At 40.2% G+C, this 15904-nt stretch overlaps 1 protein-coding gene across 2 annotated transcripts; it reads right to left on the bottom strand.

Annotated features, from left to right (window-relative positions):
• LOC131721995 (zinc finger protein 345-like) lies at positions 1–10679 on the bottom strand. Of its 2 annotated transcripts, none has more exons than XM_059015479.1 (3): positions 10468–10679; positions 4820–5288; positions 1–4404 (listed from the first exon to the last, which is right to left on the bottom strand). In XM_059015479.1, exons 2-3 carry the CDS (start codon positions 5256–5258, stop codon positions 3023–3025), a joined length of 1821 nt encoding a protein of 606 aa, XP_058871462.1. In that variant the 5' UTR covers positions 5259–5288; positions 10468–10679; the 3' UTR covers positions 1–3022. The 2 variants fall into 2 exon arrangements, with proteins under 2 accessions (XP_058871462.1, XP_058871464.1); XM_059015481.1 differs by having other exon boundaries at positions 4820–5285.
• Positions 10680–15904: the final 5225 nt, after the last annotated feature.

Genomic DNA, 15904 nt, shown 5'->3' with positions numbered 1-15904 from the left:
TGAATGTCAGCCAACACTTTATTTAAAAACAAATGCCACTAAACAATTTCTGCAAGTAACAACACAGACCAGTATTACTATAAGCTTCATATAATAGATGTAATGGGGATGCAATTTCATTTACTGAAATGTACAACTTGTTATAATAAACACTTCTATATATTGTAATGCAGGTACCGGTATATTCATTAGCCTTAGATTTGGCAGTATTTTAAACAGTTTCCATTTATTGCGTATCCAGCACGAGTTTTACACAGCGATGGAGGGAAGCTCTTCGGTACGTCCTGCAATGTTACTGTAGATCACTACTGAAAGTAGTCTGCTGACAAGCATTTAGATTCAAGAGAAAGGCAGAAATCCAGAGCAGTACCGCGACTGCTTTACTTGCAAACAAACAAAAAACGATGACTGTCATGTTCCAAAAGTCCACTGAAAACTGTGAAGCAGGAAACACATTACATTTTGACCTGACAGAGGTGTTTGTTTGCACAAATATCCCTCTTGAAAAATTGGACTAAAAAGGAACGTAAATTCTTCAGACTGAGTGTAGCAAATGGTGGAGTGATTCCTTTATCAGCCCAGCTGAGACGTGAATACTTACCTAAAGTTGCTGAGTATCACAAGCAGGAGATTATGGAATTGGTAAATTGGTTGCTTGTCAGTGGTCACTGACAAGTCAACTGAGATGTTACACATTGTATTTGTTTTGCAAAGTCTAAATGGTGAACATGCATCTGACGTAGAACTGAAAGCTTTCCTTGCAGATACACTTTACCTACAGGCTGTTAATTACAACACTGTTTCACAACCTATTGTGCATAGGGCCCCCTCGTCCTTTAATCCGGCTTTAAATAACAAAATAACAAAATAACAAAGTAGGGCTTCGGTACAGTTTTGTTTATAAACTTAAATAACATGAACTATTACGTTAAGTATTGAATCGATTATCCAGTATTTATATCGATGTATATAATGAGGAATGGAATCGATCAAAAAAACATTTTAGATTTAATCGTAGCAGCCCTAGTAAGCGGTGGCAAAGACTCCTCATAATATGAAGGTTTTTGTTGGTCTCTTAATAAGAGTGGCCAGAAAATATTTATGTTAAAACCACACCCTAAATCAGCATTAATACTGAACAGCAATTTTAAATCAAAACAGGACTCCACCAAGATTCAGCATCTACAACACAGCAGCATTTCATTATGACAAAGAAAAAATGCTTTTGTATCAAAGCATCTGTTGCACCGATATATATGTATCTGCACTAAAGGTAAATAAATCTGTTGCAAAATCTATGGACCCCTGTAACAGGGACAGGAGCCCTGTACATGAAAAGGGGGCAGGGCAAAGCCCTGTCATAAATGTATTATTTATTTATTTATAGAACGGGGTACCCCTCCGCCCCTGAGCAGTTGACTGTTTTGTATTTGTTTTGTTGTATTATTATTGTTATGGTTTATTTATAAATGACGGCAGAGCCGTGTTTTATTATTTTGTATTTATTTTAGCAGAGTGGATAGGAAGCCCCATCCACATAAAAAAAAAAAAAACTTGTGTAGATTGTGGCCGAGGGGTAATGAGATAAATCGATAGTTAACCCCTTGGTCATAGTAAATAAAAGCCTGCAGCTCTCTGCACTCGGGGTGGTGTACAGAGTACAGGAGAGTGAGAGAACTAAACTAAACAAAAGGATAGGGTCAGTGAAGGCGATTGCCCAGCCTGACCGGTTGTAGTGTTTGTGATTTATTTTGTTTAATTATTTATTTTGCTCTGTGAGCAGTTTTTTTTTTTTTTTAATATTTTATTTTGGCACGTCTTTTTGCCCTGCAGTACTGCCTTTGTTTTTCTGTTCCTGCATCTGGCCTGACGTCACCACAACGTCATCCTGTCACAAGCCCCTACATGTTTATTTCTATTACTAGACTGCATTTTATATTATTTTATGCTCTGTAATGGTAGCTTAATCCATTAATAGTCATAGCTAAGCAACATTTCCATTTGTAATTTGTCAGAGTGTAAACTACTGCAAAAGAGCAAGAAAGAGACAGGGATAAAACCTGTATGCTTTTCTGTACCTAAGATCAGTACACATGCTTGCTACACATGTATTATTCGGGGCAGTTTACATAAGCAGGCTAAAATAAAAACATGGACAATGCACATTGCAAACCTACACATCACGCAATATTCGGTCATTCATGTCATCGTTTCATTAGTTCTAGAATTGTGATGAATTTACAAGTCAAATCATCCAGCCGACTGCCCAGTATATGGTGCAGTCTTGTCTCTGGGATGCTATACACTGTGGTTGAGATACTCCTTCCGATCAATTTATTTATTTTCAGATTAAGTTTAAATGTTAAACACTGAAACTTATTTACCACATTGAGTTATCGATTTCTCCTGGCTCGTATATCTGTTAAATTGGGAAATAGTTTCCTTCCTGCATATTCTGCTCCCAGGCACTGACTGCATTGACAGCCTGAGTTAAACCGACAGCAGAGAAGGCTATTGTGACATTACAATGAAATCGCTGTTTTTTATTTCTAAATGAAAAAAAATTAAAAATCACATGATATCAAAGCGAGACACCTGTGATGTTGATATAGATAGATAGACAGATAGATAGATAGATAGATAGATATACACATACATATTACCCTGAGAAATCACAGGAGACTTCAAGAGTTAATCTGGTTTACGCAATTTACACAAGTCATAACATAAATATGTAAACACTGCACCACACAAACCTGTCTTGCTCTGAAAAGCGATCTCCGTTTATCATTTTAAAATACTGTAGCCAAAATAAACAAAGTGACATCCCAAATAAACATAACTAGCATTGGGAAGAACTGTCCCCCAGTTCTGTCCCATTTAAGCAGAAATCCAGATTATCAGTGTTACGATTTGGCGGCGTCGACTGCACAAAAAAAACCAAAAAAACACAGGGACTAATAATCCAAGGTTAAGGTTGTTTTTCACCCGAATGAGTGAAAAGTTCCATTGAACATGCTCTTTAAGGTTTCTCTTCTCTATGAATTCGTTGGTGTTTTTTCAAGTTTCCTGAATCTCCGAAACTCTTCCCACAGTCAGAGCAGCAATACGGTTTCTCTCCCGAGTGAATTCGCCGATGTTTTTTCAGGTTTCCTGAATCTCTGAAACTCTTCCCACAGTCAGAGCAGCAATACGGTTTCTCTCCTGAGTGAATTCGCTGATGTTTTTTCAGGTCTCCTGAATCTCTGAAACTCTTCCCACAGTCAGAGCAGCAATACAGTTTCTCTCCTGTGTGAATTCGCTGGTGAGAAACAAGGCTGTGTGACTGACTGAAGCTCTTCCCACAGTCAGAGCAGCGATACGGTTTCTCGCCTGTGTGGATTCGCTGGTGCGTTTTCAGCTCTCCTGACTGCTTGAAACTCTTCCCACATTCGGAGCAGCAATACGGTTTCTCTCCTGTGTGAATTCGCTGGTGTTTTTTCAGGTCTCCTGAATCTCTGAAACTCTTCCCACAGTCAGAGCACCAATACGGTTTCTCTCCTGTGTGAATTCGTTGGTGTCTTTCAAGGTCTCCCGACTGTCTGAAACTCTTCCCACAGTCAAAGCAGCAATATGGTTTCTTTCCTGTGTGAATTCTCTGGTGTGTTTTCAGGTTTTCTGAACATCTGAATCTTTTCCCACAGTCAGAGCAGCAATACGGTTTCTGTCCTGTGTGAATTCGCTGGTGAGCTTTCAGGTTTCCCAATTGACTGAAACTCTTCCCACAGTCAGAGCAGCAATATGGTTTCTTTCCTGTGTGAATTCTCTGGTGTATTTTCAGGTCTCCAGATAGTCTGAAACTCTTGCCACAGTCCGTGCAGCAATACGGCTTCTGTCCTGTGTGAATTCGCATGTGGGCTTTCAGGATTCCTCTGTTGCTGAAACTCTTCCCACAGTCAGAGCAACGATACGGTTTCTCTCCTGTGTGAATTCGCTGGTGTGTTTCAAGGTGTACTAATTGGCTGAAACTCTTCCCACAGTCAGAGCAGCAATACGGTTTCTCTCCTGTGTGAATTCGTTGGTGTGTTTTCAGGGAGTGTATCCTACTGAAAATCTTCCCACAGTTAATGCAGCGATATGGTTTCTCTCCTGTATGAATTCGTTGGTGTGTTTTCAGGGCTCCTGAATGACTGAAACACTTCCCACACTCAGAGCAGCGATACGGTTTCTCTCCTGTATGAATTCGTTGGTGTATTTTCAGGTTTCCCGATTGACTGAAATGCTTCCCACAGGCAGAGCAGCGATACGGTTTCTCTCCTTTGTGAAATCGTTGGTGTTTTTTAAAATGCCCCAACTGGGTGAAACCTTTACCAGAGTCAGGATATTCTCCACCGCCTGCCCTCGTTTTAGCTGCTGGACTGGAACCTGGAAATTATGAACAGGAAAGAAAGTAAGAGGGGCTTCCTGAAGGCTTAGGGCATGTGACTAGGTGGTGGAGTGGATTAAAGCATGGGAATTTTAGCTGTGAAGGCTTGAACTGGGTTACACCAATCTAGAAAAGCAAATTTAAAACTTAAAACCAAAGCAAAGTCACTAAAGAGCAATGGCAACCATATATATATATATATATATATATATATATATATATATATATATATATATATATATATATATATATATATATAATTTACCAGTAGTGAGTCATATCTTGAACTGGTTGGAATGCTACAGGAAAAACAAATACCTAGTAATCTTACCTATATGCTCCCTCCCTCTCAACCACACTGTGGATATCACGCAACCTAGAATGACTATGTCACAGCTACTGGGAGTCACTCACCTGCTAGACTGCATTCTGAATATGACCCGGCTTCCTTTCCACCTCCCTGCATGCTGTTGGGAGAGCCTTCCTCTCCAGAACCTTGCTCTCTCATGCAGATTCTCTCCAGCACCACGCTACACTCCCGCAGGTGTACAGGCTCCAGCTCAGGGATGTTTGGTTTGAAGTCCTCAAATTCTTCCTTCCCTGGTTCCATGTGGTCAAACTCTTTCGGGGGCTCCTGTTTAATTTCCAGCATCTCTTCTTGTTTAACAGAAAGCAGTTCTGTCTGGGGGATTTCCAATTCACTGTGCTCCGCTTTTTGGTCACATTGCACCTCACAGAGCTCCTGTTTTATGGGGGGGCAAGCCAGCCCAAAGAACTCCACACTAAAGGGAACAAGTTCAAGTTCAAAGAGCTCCTCTTTAATTGGGACAGATTCCATCTCCACACTGTCCATGGCATCACACGGGACTCTGTTTAGTAACTGCTGAAAAAAAAAAGCATTCCAACCATTTAATTTAGTGATTGATTTATTTAAATACAGTGCCAATAAGGCCATTCAAGGGGCCGAAAAAAACTGGCCTTGACAGGGACTATTGAAGGGACACAGAATTTCTAGTAATAAGCTTAGATTATGTTTGTGATATTCACTCAATTTAAATATTTATTCAGATATTCGTTTGTTTTTCATGAGTAAAGAATAAGTTGTGTAGGACTTACTCTACCCCAGTGAATTAACTACAAAACAAAGGATGCCAAATATCAGTTCAAGTTAAACTTGTTTTGTTTATTCCCGAAATATAGTACATAAAAGTTGGCAATGCATTTATTTATTTATTTTTTCATTCCTTGCCATTGCTGTTTCTTCACAGTAAACAGTGGCCATAGACACGTTTTCATAAACTAATAACACAAGGTTTACTTGTGCCTTTTTGTACATGAACAAGCCAACAAAAACTGAAATTTAAAACTTCAATTCCAATAAAACAAAACGTGGAAATGGCATTGTAAAACTAAGGTGAAAAAACTCAGCATTTTGCTTCTCATTTATTATTAAATTCCACACAACAGAAAGTCGCAACAGAAAATATATAATATCAGGGTTAGAAGTTAGCTTAAGGCAGTAGTGAGGATTTGCTACCTGCCTGGAAAGTAGGTAGCAAAATGGTCTTATTCGGTAGCAGTTTATTCGACTAATAATTACCTACCTACTGTTTTAAATAGACTGAATATCCCAAACTATTATATAGTAGGCCTATATTTAAATCAGAAAATATTTACTGAAACCACCTTGTGCTCAACTAAGTAATGGAACTAACGCAATTCCTTGTCAAAATGTATTTTGTTTTATCCTTAAGTTCTACAAGAATGCAAACATATCTGATATCTAAGCATTTAATATGCCATCAGTAAGGATAACCAGGTTATCTCTCATCGGTGCAAATCAAGTGGTACGAAATTATCTTCATGTTCAGTTGTTGACATATATATAACATTGTGTTAAAGCACACGTCTGTCTATAAAACAAACTTCATACCTTGAAACTGTATCCATGTTGCTCTGCTACTGTAGGTACAGTATTTGTACTTAATACTGTCCAATATCAAAACAAGGGCAACAACTCAGGTAAGACAGCCATTAAATGTATTTATCTAAATGCTAGAAGTCTCAGAAACAAAATGTTAGAACTTGAAGCTACTGCACTAACAATTAACTACGATGTGATAGGTGTTACAGAAACTTGGTTGTCTGAGAGTGATGGAGACGAATATAATATTAGTGGGCACACACTGTATAGGAAAGACAGACAGGACAGAAGAGGCGGAGGGGTAGCGCTATACATAAGAAATAGTCTTGAAGCACAGGTGTTAAATCTGGATGAAGAAAACAACGCCGAATCAGTATGGGTCAGAATAATGGACAAAAATTCAAAGGGCATAATAATAGGAGCATGCTATAGACCGCCAAATTCTAGACGCTGAGCAAAATAATCTGTTATACAATGACATTAGTAATGTGTGCAGCAAAGGAGAAGCCATACTAATGGGGGATTTCAACTTCCCCATATAAAATGGGAAAACCCGGTGGGGAGCACGACGGATGAAATTGAAATGGTGGAAATTACAAATGACTGCTTCCTAACGCAATTTGTCAAGGCACTTTACAGAGCGTTTAAAAGGGACCAAAAACAAAGTGCACAGAAAGAGTACTTGGAATTGCAAACACAAGTCAAAAAGGAAGTTAGAAAGGCCAAGATAGAAATGAACATTGCTAAGGGGGCTAAAACCAAATTCCAAAATGTTTTTCCAATATTATCACAGCAAAAGAACATTCAAAGAGGTTAAAGGTGTAAAGAGATACAAATGGCAAAACCATAGACAAAGAAAAAAAAATAGCAAATATATTAAATGATTACTTTTCACAAGTTTTTACAAAGGAGGATACAGACAACATGCCCCACATGTCGACCTGTTCCTATCCAGTTTTAAATAACTATAGCATAACAGAGGCAGAAGTGTTAAAGGGACTAGGAGCTCTTAAAATAAACAAACCCCCTGGGCTGGTTGAGATCCTCCCAGTAGTACTCAAAGAAATGAAAGAAGTTATTTACAAACCGCCAACCAAGATCATGCAACAGTCTCTTGACACAGGGGTTGTACCGACAGACTGGAGAATTGCAAATGTAATACCGATCCACAAAAAGGGAGACAAAACCGAACCAGGTAACTATGGACCTGACTTCTATTATATGGAAACTATAATAAGGTATAAAATGGAAAATTACCTATATGGTAACAGTATCCTAGGAGACAGTCGGCATGGTTTTAGGAAAGGGAGATTGTGTCTAACTAACCTGCTTGATTTTTTTGAGGATGCAACATTGACAATGGATAATTGCAAAGCATATGACATGGTTTATTTAGATTTCCAGAAAGCTTTTGACAAAGTCCCGCATAAAAGATTAATTCTCAAACTGAACGCAGTAGGGATTCAAGGAAATACATGTACATGGATTAGGGAGTGGTTAACATGTAGAAAACAGAAAGTACTGATTAGAGGAGAAACCTCAAAATGGAGCGAGGTAACCATTGGTGTACCACAGGGATCAGTATTGGGTCCTCTGCTATTCCTAATCTACATTAATGATTTAGATTCTGGTATAGTAAGCAAACTTGTTAAATTTGCAGACGACACAAAAATAGGAGTGGCAAACATTGTTGCAGCAGCAAAGGTCATTCAAAATGATCTAGACAGCATTCAGAAGTGGGCAGACACATGGCAAATGACATTTAATAGAGAAAAGTGTAAGGTACTGCACGCAGGCAATATAAATGTGCATTATAAATATCACATAGGAGATACTGAAATTGAAGAAGGAATCTATGAAAAAGACCTAGGAGTTTATGTTGACTCAGAAGTGTCTTCATCTAGACAATGTGGGGAAGGCCAAAGGCCAACAAGATGATCGGATATATTGTGAAAAGTGTTGAATTTAAATCAAGGGAAGTAATGTTCAAGTTTTACAATGCATTAGTAAGACCTCATCTAGAATATTGTGTTCAGTTCTGGTCACCTCGTTACAAAAAGGATATTGCTGCTCTAGAAAGAGTGCAAAGAAGAGCAACCAGAATTATCCCTGGTTTAAAAAGCATGTTGTATGCAGACAGGCTAAAAGAATTGAATCTATTCAGTCTTGATAATAAAGCCTTTTATGTTATTTTTGTAAATAATTATTTTGTTTTTACAATTTTGTGTGTGTGTGTGTGTGTGTATATATATATATATATATATATATATATATATACACACAGTATATACACACACATACATATTACCTGGGAGAGCTAACTAAACACATTCAACGTTTGAGAGCTGAAAAAGTAAGAATGTGTACTTTTAAGGAGCATATTTTTTAAACAAGTATGTGTACTTTATTGACATGCTTTTTGGGGCTTGCTTTGCTGCATTAAAATGTACAATTGCAATCATTACCTCACGAAAACGATTATTTGGTTTTAGATATTATAATTGTTATTATTACTTTTTCAGTTCTCAAAACGTTGAATGTGGTTAGTTAGTTACGCCCCATTCAATTATATAGCTGGTCTCCCGGGTAATATGACTGGCATTTAATTTAACCAATGAAAACGTGTAAAAGTTGGAAACGTTTTTTTTTATTGGCTGATCTCTTCAGACCAGCACAAATGATTTGGGAGTGTGAATGAAGCATGACGGAGGGGGGACAAAGGATGGCATTTCAGAGGAGGGTGCACATAATGACTCATTTTTGCCAGATGTCCTACTGCAACTCCCTCCTGACTGGCCTCCCCCCGTCTGCCACCCGTCCACTCCAGCTCATCCAGAACTCCGCTGCTCGCCTGGTGTCTTCTCTGCCTCGCTTCTCCCACGCAACTCCATTGCTCCGCTCACTCCACTGGCTCCCAATCAGCGCTCGTATCCAGTTCAAGACTTGTACTCGCCTACAGATGCCTTGACCAGACAGCACCCAGCTACCTCCAGACCCTCATCTCTTCCTACACCCCCACTTGACCTCTCCGCTCCTCCTGCACTAGAAGACTGGCTCTACCTCCTCTACGCTCCCCTGCCACCCTCGCCCCGCAATGGTGGAATGACCTTCCAGTCCCTGACCACCTTCTGGTGCCTCCTCAAGACTCACCTCTTCAGACAGCACCTGTAGAACTCTTTTCCCGCTGGACACTATCACTCTTCCTTAAATGCGCTTTACTTGCTCTTATCTGCTCCCTATTTTACTGCATTTAATCCTGTACTTTAGAGTACTGTAATCTGTCACAAGTGTTATTTAATCTATACTATGTTGTATTTAATTATATCCTGATGTAACTATCACTGACACTTATCTGCGCCATTCTTGAATTGTATTTTGTCATATACTTGTACTTGCTAGAACCAAAGTCATTGTATTTTATCTTGCTTTTAATTGTATTAATACTTGTACTGTGATTCTTGAAATGTATTTTTGTTTACGACTTTAAGTCGTCCTGAATAAGGGTGTCTGCTAAGAAATTAATAATAATAATAATAATAATAATAATAATAATAATAATAATAATATGGACACCGCACGCAGGTGTCATTTACACAGCACATTTCTCCCTCCCAGCACACACACGCGTGTGGTACAGTACCCAATTCAATCGTGTCTGTATTCTACACTGCATGTTTTGGTAAAAATTACATTAATTATACAAACTAATATTTAAAATAAATAATAATAATACCACCACATTTCCCTAAATTAGTAAACGTATGTAATCCCCCCCTCCTCTTACAGTTACAACCCGGCAATAATGGGAGCACAGAGTGTCGGGAAGGTGAAGTCAGAAATTGTTCTACCTACAAATTTACACGAGGTGCTAGAGGGTGGTAAATACACACACACACACACACACACACACACACACACACACACACACACACACACACACACACACACAAATATAATACAATACAATAAAAACTACTTTGCATCTTTTTCGATTAATTTCACCTGGGCGCCTTTTAGTTTATTTGTTACATTTTAAATTAAATCGTCCTTGTTCATTTTGTAAACAAAGCCTGGGTCTGCAACACCCGTGCGTCGCAAAACTCAACTTTAATAAAAAAATATATATATATTTACTTACTTTTTTTATCGTCCACGCCTAGCAAACTGGTGTGCAACACCATTTAAATAAAACATAATATTAATAATAATTCCGAATAGATGAGTCGGTTTTTTAACTTCTGATGTTTGAAAAACGGCGCTGTGTCTTTCAAATGCCTACAGGCTTCCCTTTAATACGTCACTGATGCTTTTATCACCGGACTTGGTCACATGACAGGGATTCATTCCACAGTCGCCTCACGGAAACTCAGTCAGAAGGGTAAACATAGACAGTTATATAAAGATATACCTATGAGGCTGAAAATAAACACATATAACCCTATCCCAGGCAGATATATGCATGTGTGCAACCTAATTCCCCACTCTGACTACCCATATAATGAGGAATGTTTTCAAATCCTCCAGACAACTGTATACATTTTCCAGTAAGGTGACCATATGGCTCCGTGTTCAGAGGGACAGATTGGGACAGTTCAGGCTTTTCAACTCAAAACCCTATGCATTCGGGTACATTTTTACCTGTCTCAGGTGCCATTCTTTCCTTTAAGAGAAGCAGGACTATGCTTACCAGAATGCATTGGGTTGTGAGTTGAAAAGCCTGAACTGTCCCGCTGAACACAGAGCCACATGATCACCTTACATTACCAGGCCCCGGGGAATGTGCTGCTCTGTGGGGATTTTAATGCCAGGACAGGCATACAGCCTAACAGTATCAAAACACAAGGAAACAGGCATATATTAGGACTGACCCCTGCATATCACACGCCCACCACAACACACAGAAACAATGCTGACAGTGTTTTGAACAAAAATGGGAGAAGATTAGTGCATCTCTGTCAAGGCCTAGGTCTGTACATCCTTAATGGCAGTATCAGAGGGGACTCTTTGGGAGGGTTTACTTACAGCTCAGTTCTTGGTAACAGTGTGGTAGACTATGCCATTACTGACCTGGACCCCCACTCTATTAATGCACTCACTGTCAGTGCTAATGCCTGTGATAATGATAAACATTAGATACAAAGGTATGCAAATTTCATATGCTTAAGCACAAAATTATTTGAACTGCTCCGAAGACCAAATATGAATGAAAATGGCTAAGTTTTGTGATAAGCGTGACAGACTTACAATGCGCAGAATGTTTCCATTACATGCGTTTAGCTAAGTGCCCTATCCTCTGCAACATTGGCAAAGGGCCGCAGTGCCCAAGGGCTCAATCCGTAAAATATCCCTGTAGTTGCATTCTCCAAAGGCTCCCTTTCCTTTTCATGCCTCACCCAGTAATTCCACACTCAAGTATAAGGACACAGCTGCCTTTTGTTTTTAAGTATTGTTATTTATTTCTCATTGATATCAGAAGCATACTTTGACACCCACAATCTGCATTCCATAGTTTTATGTGTGGCAAAGTGGTTAACAGTGTGCAGGTGCAGGTGATCAATAATCAGACAAACAACGATAATCCAGGTGCAATGAAGGTTTAATTGTATAATCCGATGCCTGGTGGCTAACAGCAGTAAACAATAACAATGTTAATTAAGCAATACAGCAGCGTGTATTGCTTATTTATAATCCGTGGGTTTGCCCTGAAATAATAACAGTCCCATTTCAGTTCACCCACACATAACACATACACAAACACCAGTCCACAGTGCATGCTCTAGTGCTCGTGGTGAATACAGTTCTTTAGTGACAACAAAAGTGCAGTGTTGTTGATCCAGGTTTAGTGCTGGCCTTTGGTGACAGCTCTGGATCGTGTTAGCCGTCCAAATAATTACAAATAGTATTATTAACAACAAACAAAAACAAACAAAAACACTCACATTTCACAGCACAGTTTCCCCTTGGGGTCATTTAATGTAACCATTCACAAAGGAACAGATCACATGACTACGTCCCCTTTTTATAACAGCGTTTCCTGTCCGGGTCATTGAGTTCGTATACCCTAGCTTTGCCCCCTTTCTAGATGGCCCACTTCCACCTAACCTTGGGAATAAACTGTCGTGCCATTTAGTCCAGGCTATTCTGTTCCCTTTATGCAGCTGCCTCGCAGGCCGGGAGGGAGATCTAACACCAAGAATCATTCAATCTCTGTCACAGATACTACAGAGATATTTTGTCTGTCTCCTTCATGTTGACACTTATCCAGTTAGCAAGTTGCTACAATATATTTTTATTTAAGTTATATGTTGAATAGCCTACACCAGGGGTCTCCAACCCTGGTCCTGGAGAGCCCCTATCCAGCAAGTTTTATAGGTGTCTTTACATCATCAGTGGCTAAAGATCTGGAACACTTGTTAATCTTGACTAATTAAGACAATAATTGGTTCAATTAAGTAACTGAGAGATTGGTTGAAACGAAACCAGCAGCCTCAGTAGCTCACCAGGACCAGGGTTGGAGACCCCTGGCCTACACTGTCCTGTGGTCCATTGTTTCATTTCTCCATTTAGTGGCTTATTTATATATTTGTGGGGGTGGGCATGCAACTTTAGGGGTGCCAATGCTACCGATGTATGTTGAGCTTTGATTCTGTATTTCATGTGCAGGTTACATTTGAGTGTTGACTCTTCTGAGGGATATTGGAATGTACTGTACACCCATGATAGCTGCTTGGCAGGATATTGTTAACAGTCCATTGTCGTGTAGTATTCCAATTCAGTGCATTCACGCGTAGCTCTTGTGCATTTCTGCTATATTGGTAATTAATGCACAGGTGGTTTTGCGAGGCACAAACACATTTGCGAATTGAGCAAAAAACTGTTATTTTCCAACTTGCGCAACTGTTTTGTGCCGTGTTGGAAAATATCAATTTTTATGTAAAAGCACTAATTTTTGCGAGGCACAAATTTCGCGAGGGGATTGTGCATCGCTTCGAATATGTGGGCCCAGGACTATACAAAGTGGGACAAACACCGAACAGGAATCCTGCATGCAGAATTCTGTAAAGATGTACTAAAAGTACAAAGAAATACAGCAAATCTTGCATGCAGGGCCGAATTAGGCCACTACCCTGTAATTCTTTTTTTTTTTTTTTTTTTTTTTTATAAATTTAGTCGTTGCCAATTATTTTTTATTATTTTTCTCCCAATTTGGAATGGCCAATTATTTATTACGGTCGGCTCACCGCTACCACCCGTGCGCTGACTCAGGAGGGCGAAGATGAACACATGCTGTCCTCCGAAGCGTGTGCCGTCAAGCCGACCGCTTTTTTTCACACTGCAGACTCACCATGCAGCCACCCAAGAGCTACAGCGTCGGAGGACAACGCAGCTCTCGGGCAGCTACAGGCAAGCCCGCAGGCGCCCGGCCAGACTACAGAGGTCGCTGGTGCGCGGTGAGCCGAGGACACCCTGACCGACCTAACCCTCCCTCCCCCTGGGCGACGCTCGGCCAATTGTGCGCCGCCCCTTGGAAGCTCCCGTCCTCGATCGGCAAAGGAATAGCCTGGATTCGAACTCGCGACTTGCAGGCTATAGAGCGCATCCTGCACTCACGTGGAGCGCCTTTTACTGGATGCGCCACTCTGGAGCCTCTACCCTCTAATTCTTAATATTAAAAAAGAGCACTAAAATACTGGGTTCATTTAAACCACAGATCCAAAATCCTACCATCACAAATATAACATGAATCCCAAGCCAAGAGCTCAGCCCAGAGAGGAGTCCTCAGCAGCTGGCCATGAAGCTCATTGCACTGAGCGACACTGACATCAGTCAGCTTCAGAACAGCACTGCTAAAACAATGCTAATCAGATTCAACCAACTTTGATCTCACCTCAAAAACTCATACCTCACTCATTGGGACAAAGTAACTAAAACACAAAACAAACTTGAATGCTATCGGGCCCTAAAAAGAGACTTTACCCTGGCTGAATACCTGGTCAGGGTGAAAGACACAAAGCAGAGGCAGATCTTGATCAAGTACAGACTCAGTGACCACCACCTGGCCATCGAAACAGGATGACACAGACAGTCCTGGCTGCCCAGAAACAGGAGACTATAGTCGCTGTGAACAGGGAGAAGACGAGACAGAGGTGCACTTTCTCCTACACTGCAGTAAATACAGCCAAACAAGGGACATTTTCTTTAAAAACATTGTAATCTCCTGCAATTCCCACACATGAGCAGTCCAGATAGTGGCAGTCCTACTGGGGGATGGACACACAGCCTCAATGGCTGCCCAGTATGTGTGTGCTTGTCACAGGCTGAGGGACACACAGTGAGCACTCTGCCCTTACAAAAATGTACCATTCATTGCCATAGGAGTTTACCATTAAATATTACCATTTGTAAACCATTGGATTTCACATGATAATTTTAAAGGTGTTTTGGAACATTCTGTATGGTAGCTAATGCTAATGTAAATGGTGTTTTCAATGGTAAACTGAATAGTAAGTTAAATGGTGTTTTCAATGGTAAACTGAAAAGTAATTAAAATTATGTTTTCAATGGTAAACTGAATAGTAATTAAAATTATGTTTTCAATGGTAGACTGAATAGTAATTTAAACAGTAATCTAGGTACATTGGTTAGAATACTGTAAGGTATCATAAATGGAGGTTTGAGGCTTATAAGCAGATAAGAGTGATTACATTACCATTATAATAAGCTATTTATATATTGTGCTATTGATTTAAAATTTATTTAATTATTTGTCATTTAAAAAATATAGAAACATGTGCAACAAACAGCAACAGTGAACTTATTGAATGAACTCTACATTTTGGAGTTGGTTCTCCTGCAGAAATAATCAACCAATATTTTTAGGTAGAACTACACAACATTTTTATAAATGAATGGAATTTCAATAGAATTCACCATTTGAAAAAAAAAAAGCATGTGTCAGTGTGGCAAAGTGGGTTGCACTGCACAGGTGTGGAGGTGATACAGTGCTCCAAACAAAGACAAACAACAGTTCTGATGAAGTGATGATTGTTTATTTATAATCCAGGGGTCAAAACTGACCAACAAGGTCTCCCGAGTGGCGCATCCAGTAAAGGCGCTCCACGTGAAGTGCAGGATGCGCTCTATAGCCTGGACGTTGCCGGTTCGAGTCCAGGCTATTCCACAGCCGACCGTGGATGGGAGCTTCCAGTGGGCGGCGCGCAATTGGCCGAGTGTCACCCCGGGGGAGGGAGGGTTAGGTCGGCCAGGGTATCCTCGGCTCAGCACGCACCAGCGACCCCTGTAGTCTGGCCGGGTGCCTGCGAGCTTGCCTGTAAGCTGCCCAAGATCTGCGTTGTCCTCCGATGCTGTAGCTCTTGGGTGCTGTATGGTGAGCCCGCAGTGTGAAAAAAAAACGGTCGGCTGACGGCACACGCTTCGGAGGACAGCGTGTGTTCGTCTTCGCCCTCCCGAGTCAGCACAGGGGTGGTAGCGGTGAGCTGAGTTTAAAAAGATAATTGGCCATTCTAAATTGGGTGAAAATAATAAAAATAATTGGCAACGACTAAATTTATAAA

The sequence above is a fragment of the Acipenser ruthenus genome, chromosome 50 (assembly GCF_902713425.1).
Source record: "Acipenser ruthenus chromosome 50, fAciRut3.2 maternal haplotype, whole genome shotgun sequence".
Classification (NCBI taxonomy): domain Eukaryota; kingdom Metazoa; phylum Chordata; class Actinopteri; order Acipenseriformes; family Acipenseridae; genus Acipenser; species Acipenser ruthenus.
This window is presented reverse-complemented; position numbering and strand designations above follow the sequence as displayed.

Bases quoted from the DNA above. Each gene is read 5' to 3' on its own strand.
- LOC131721995 (XM_059015479.1), bottom strand. From the start codon at position 5,258: ATGGACAGTGTGGAGATGGAATCTGTCCCAATTAAAGAGGAGCTCTTT. The intron at 4,405-4,819 runs GTGAGTGACTCC...CATAATTTCCAG, and splicing joins TTCAGAATGCAGTCTAGCAG to GTTCCAGTCCAGCAGCTAAA.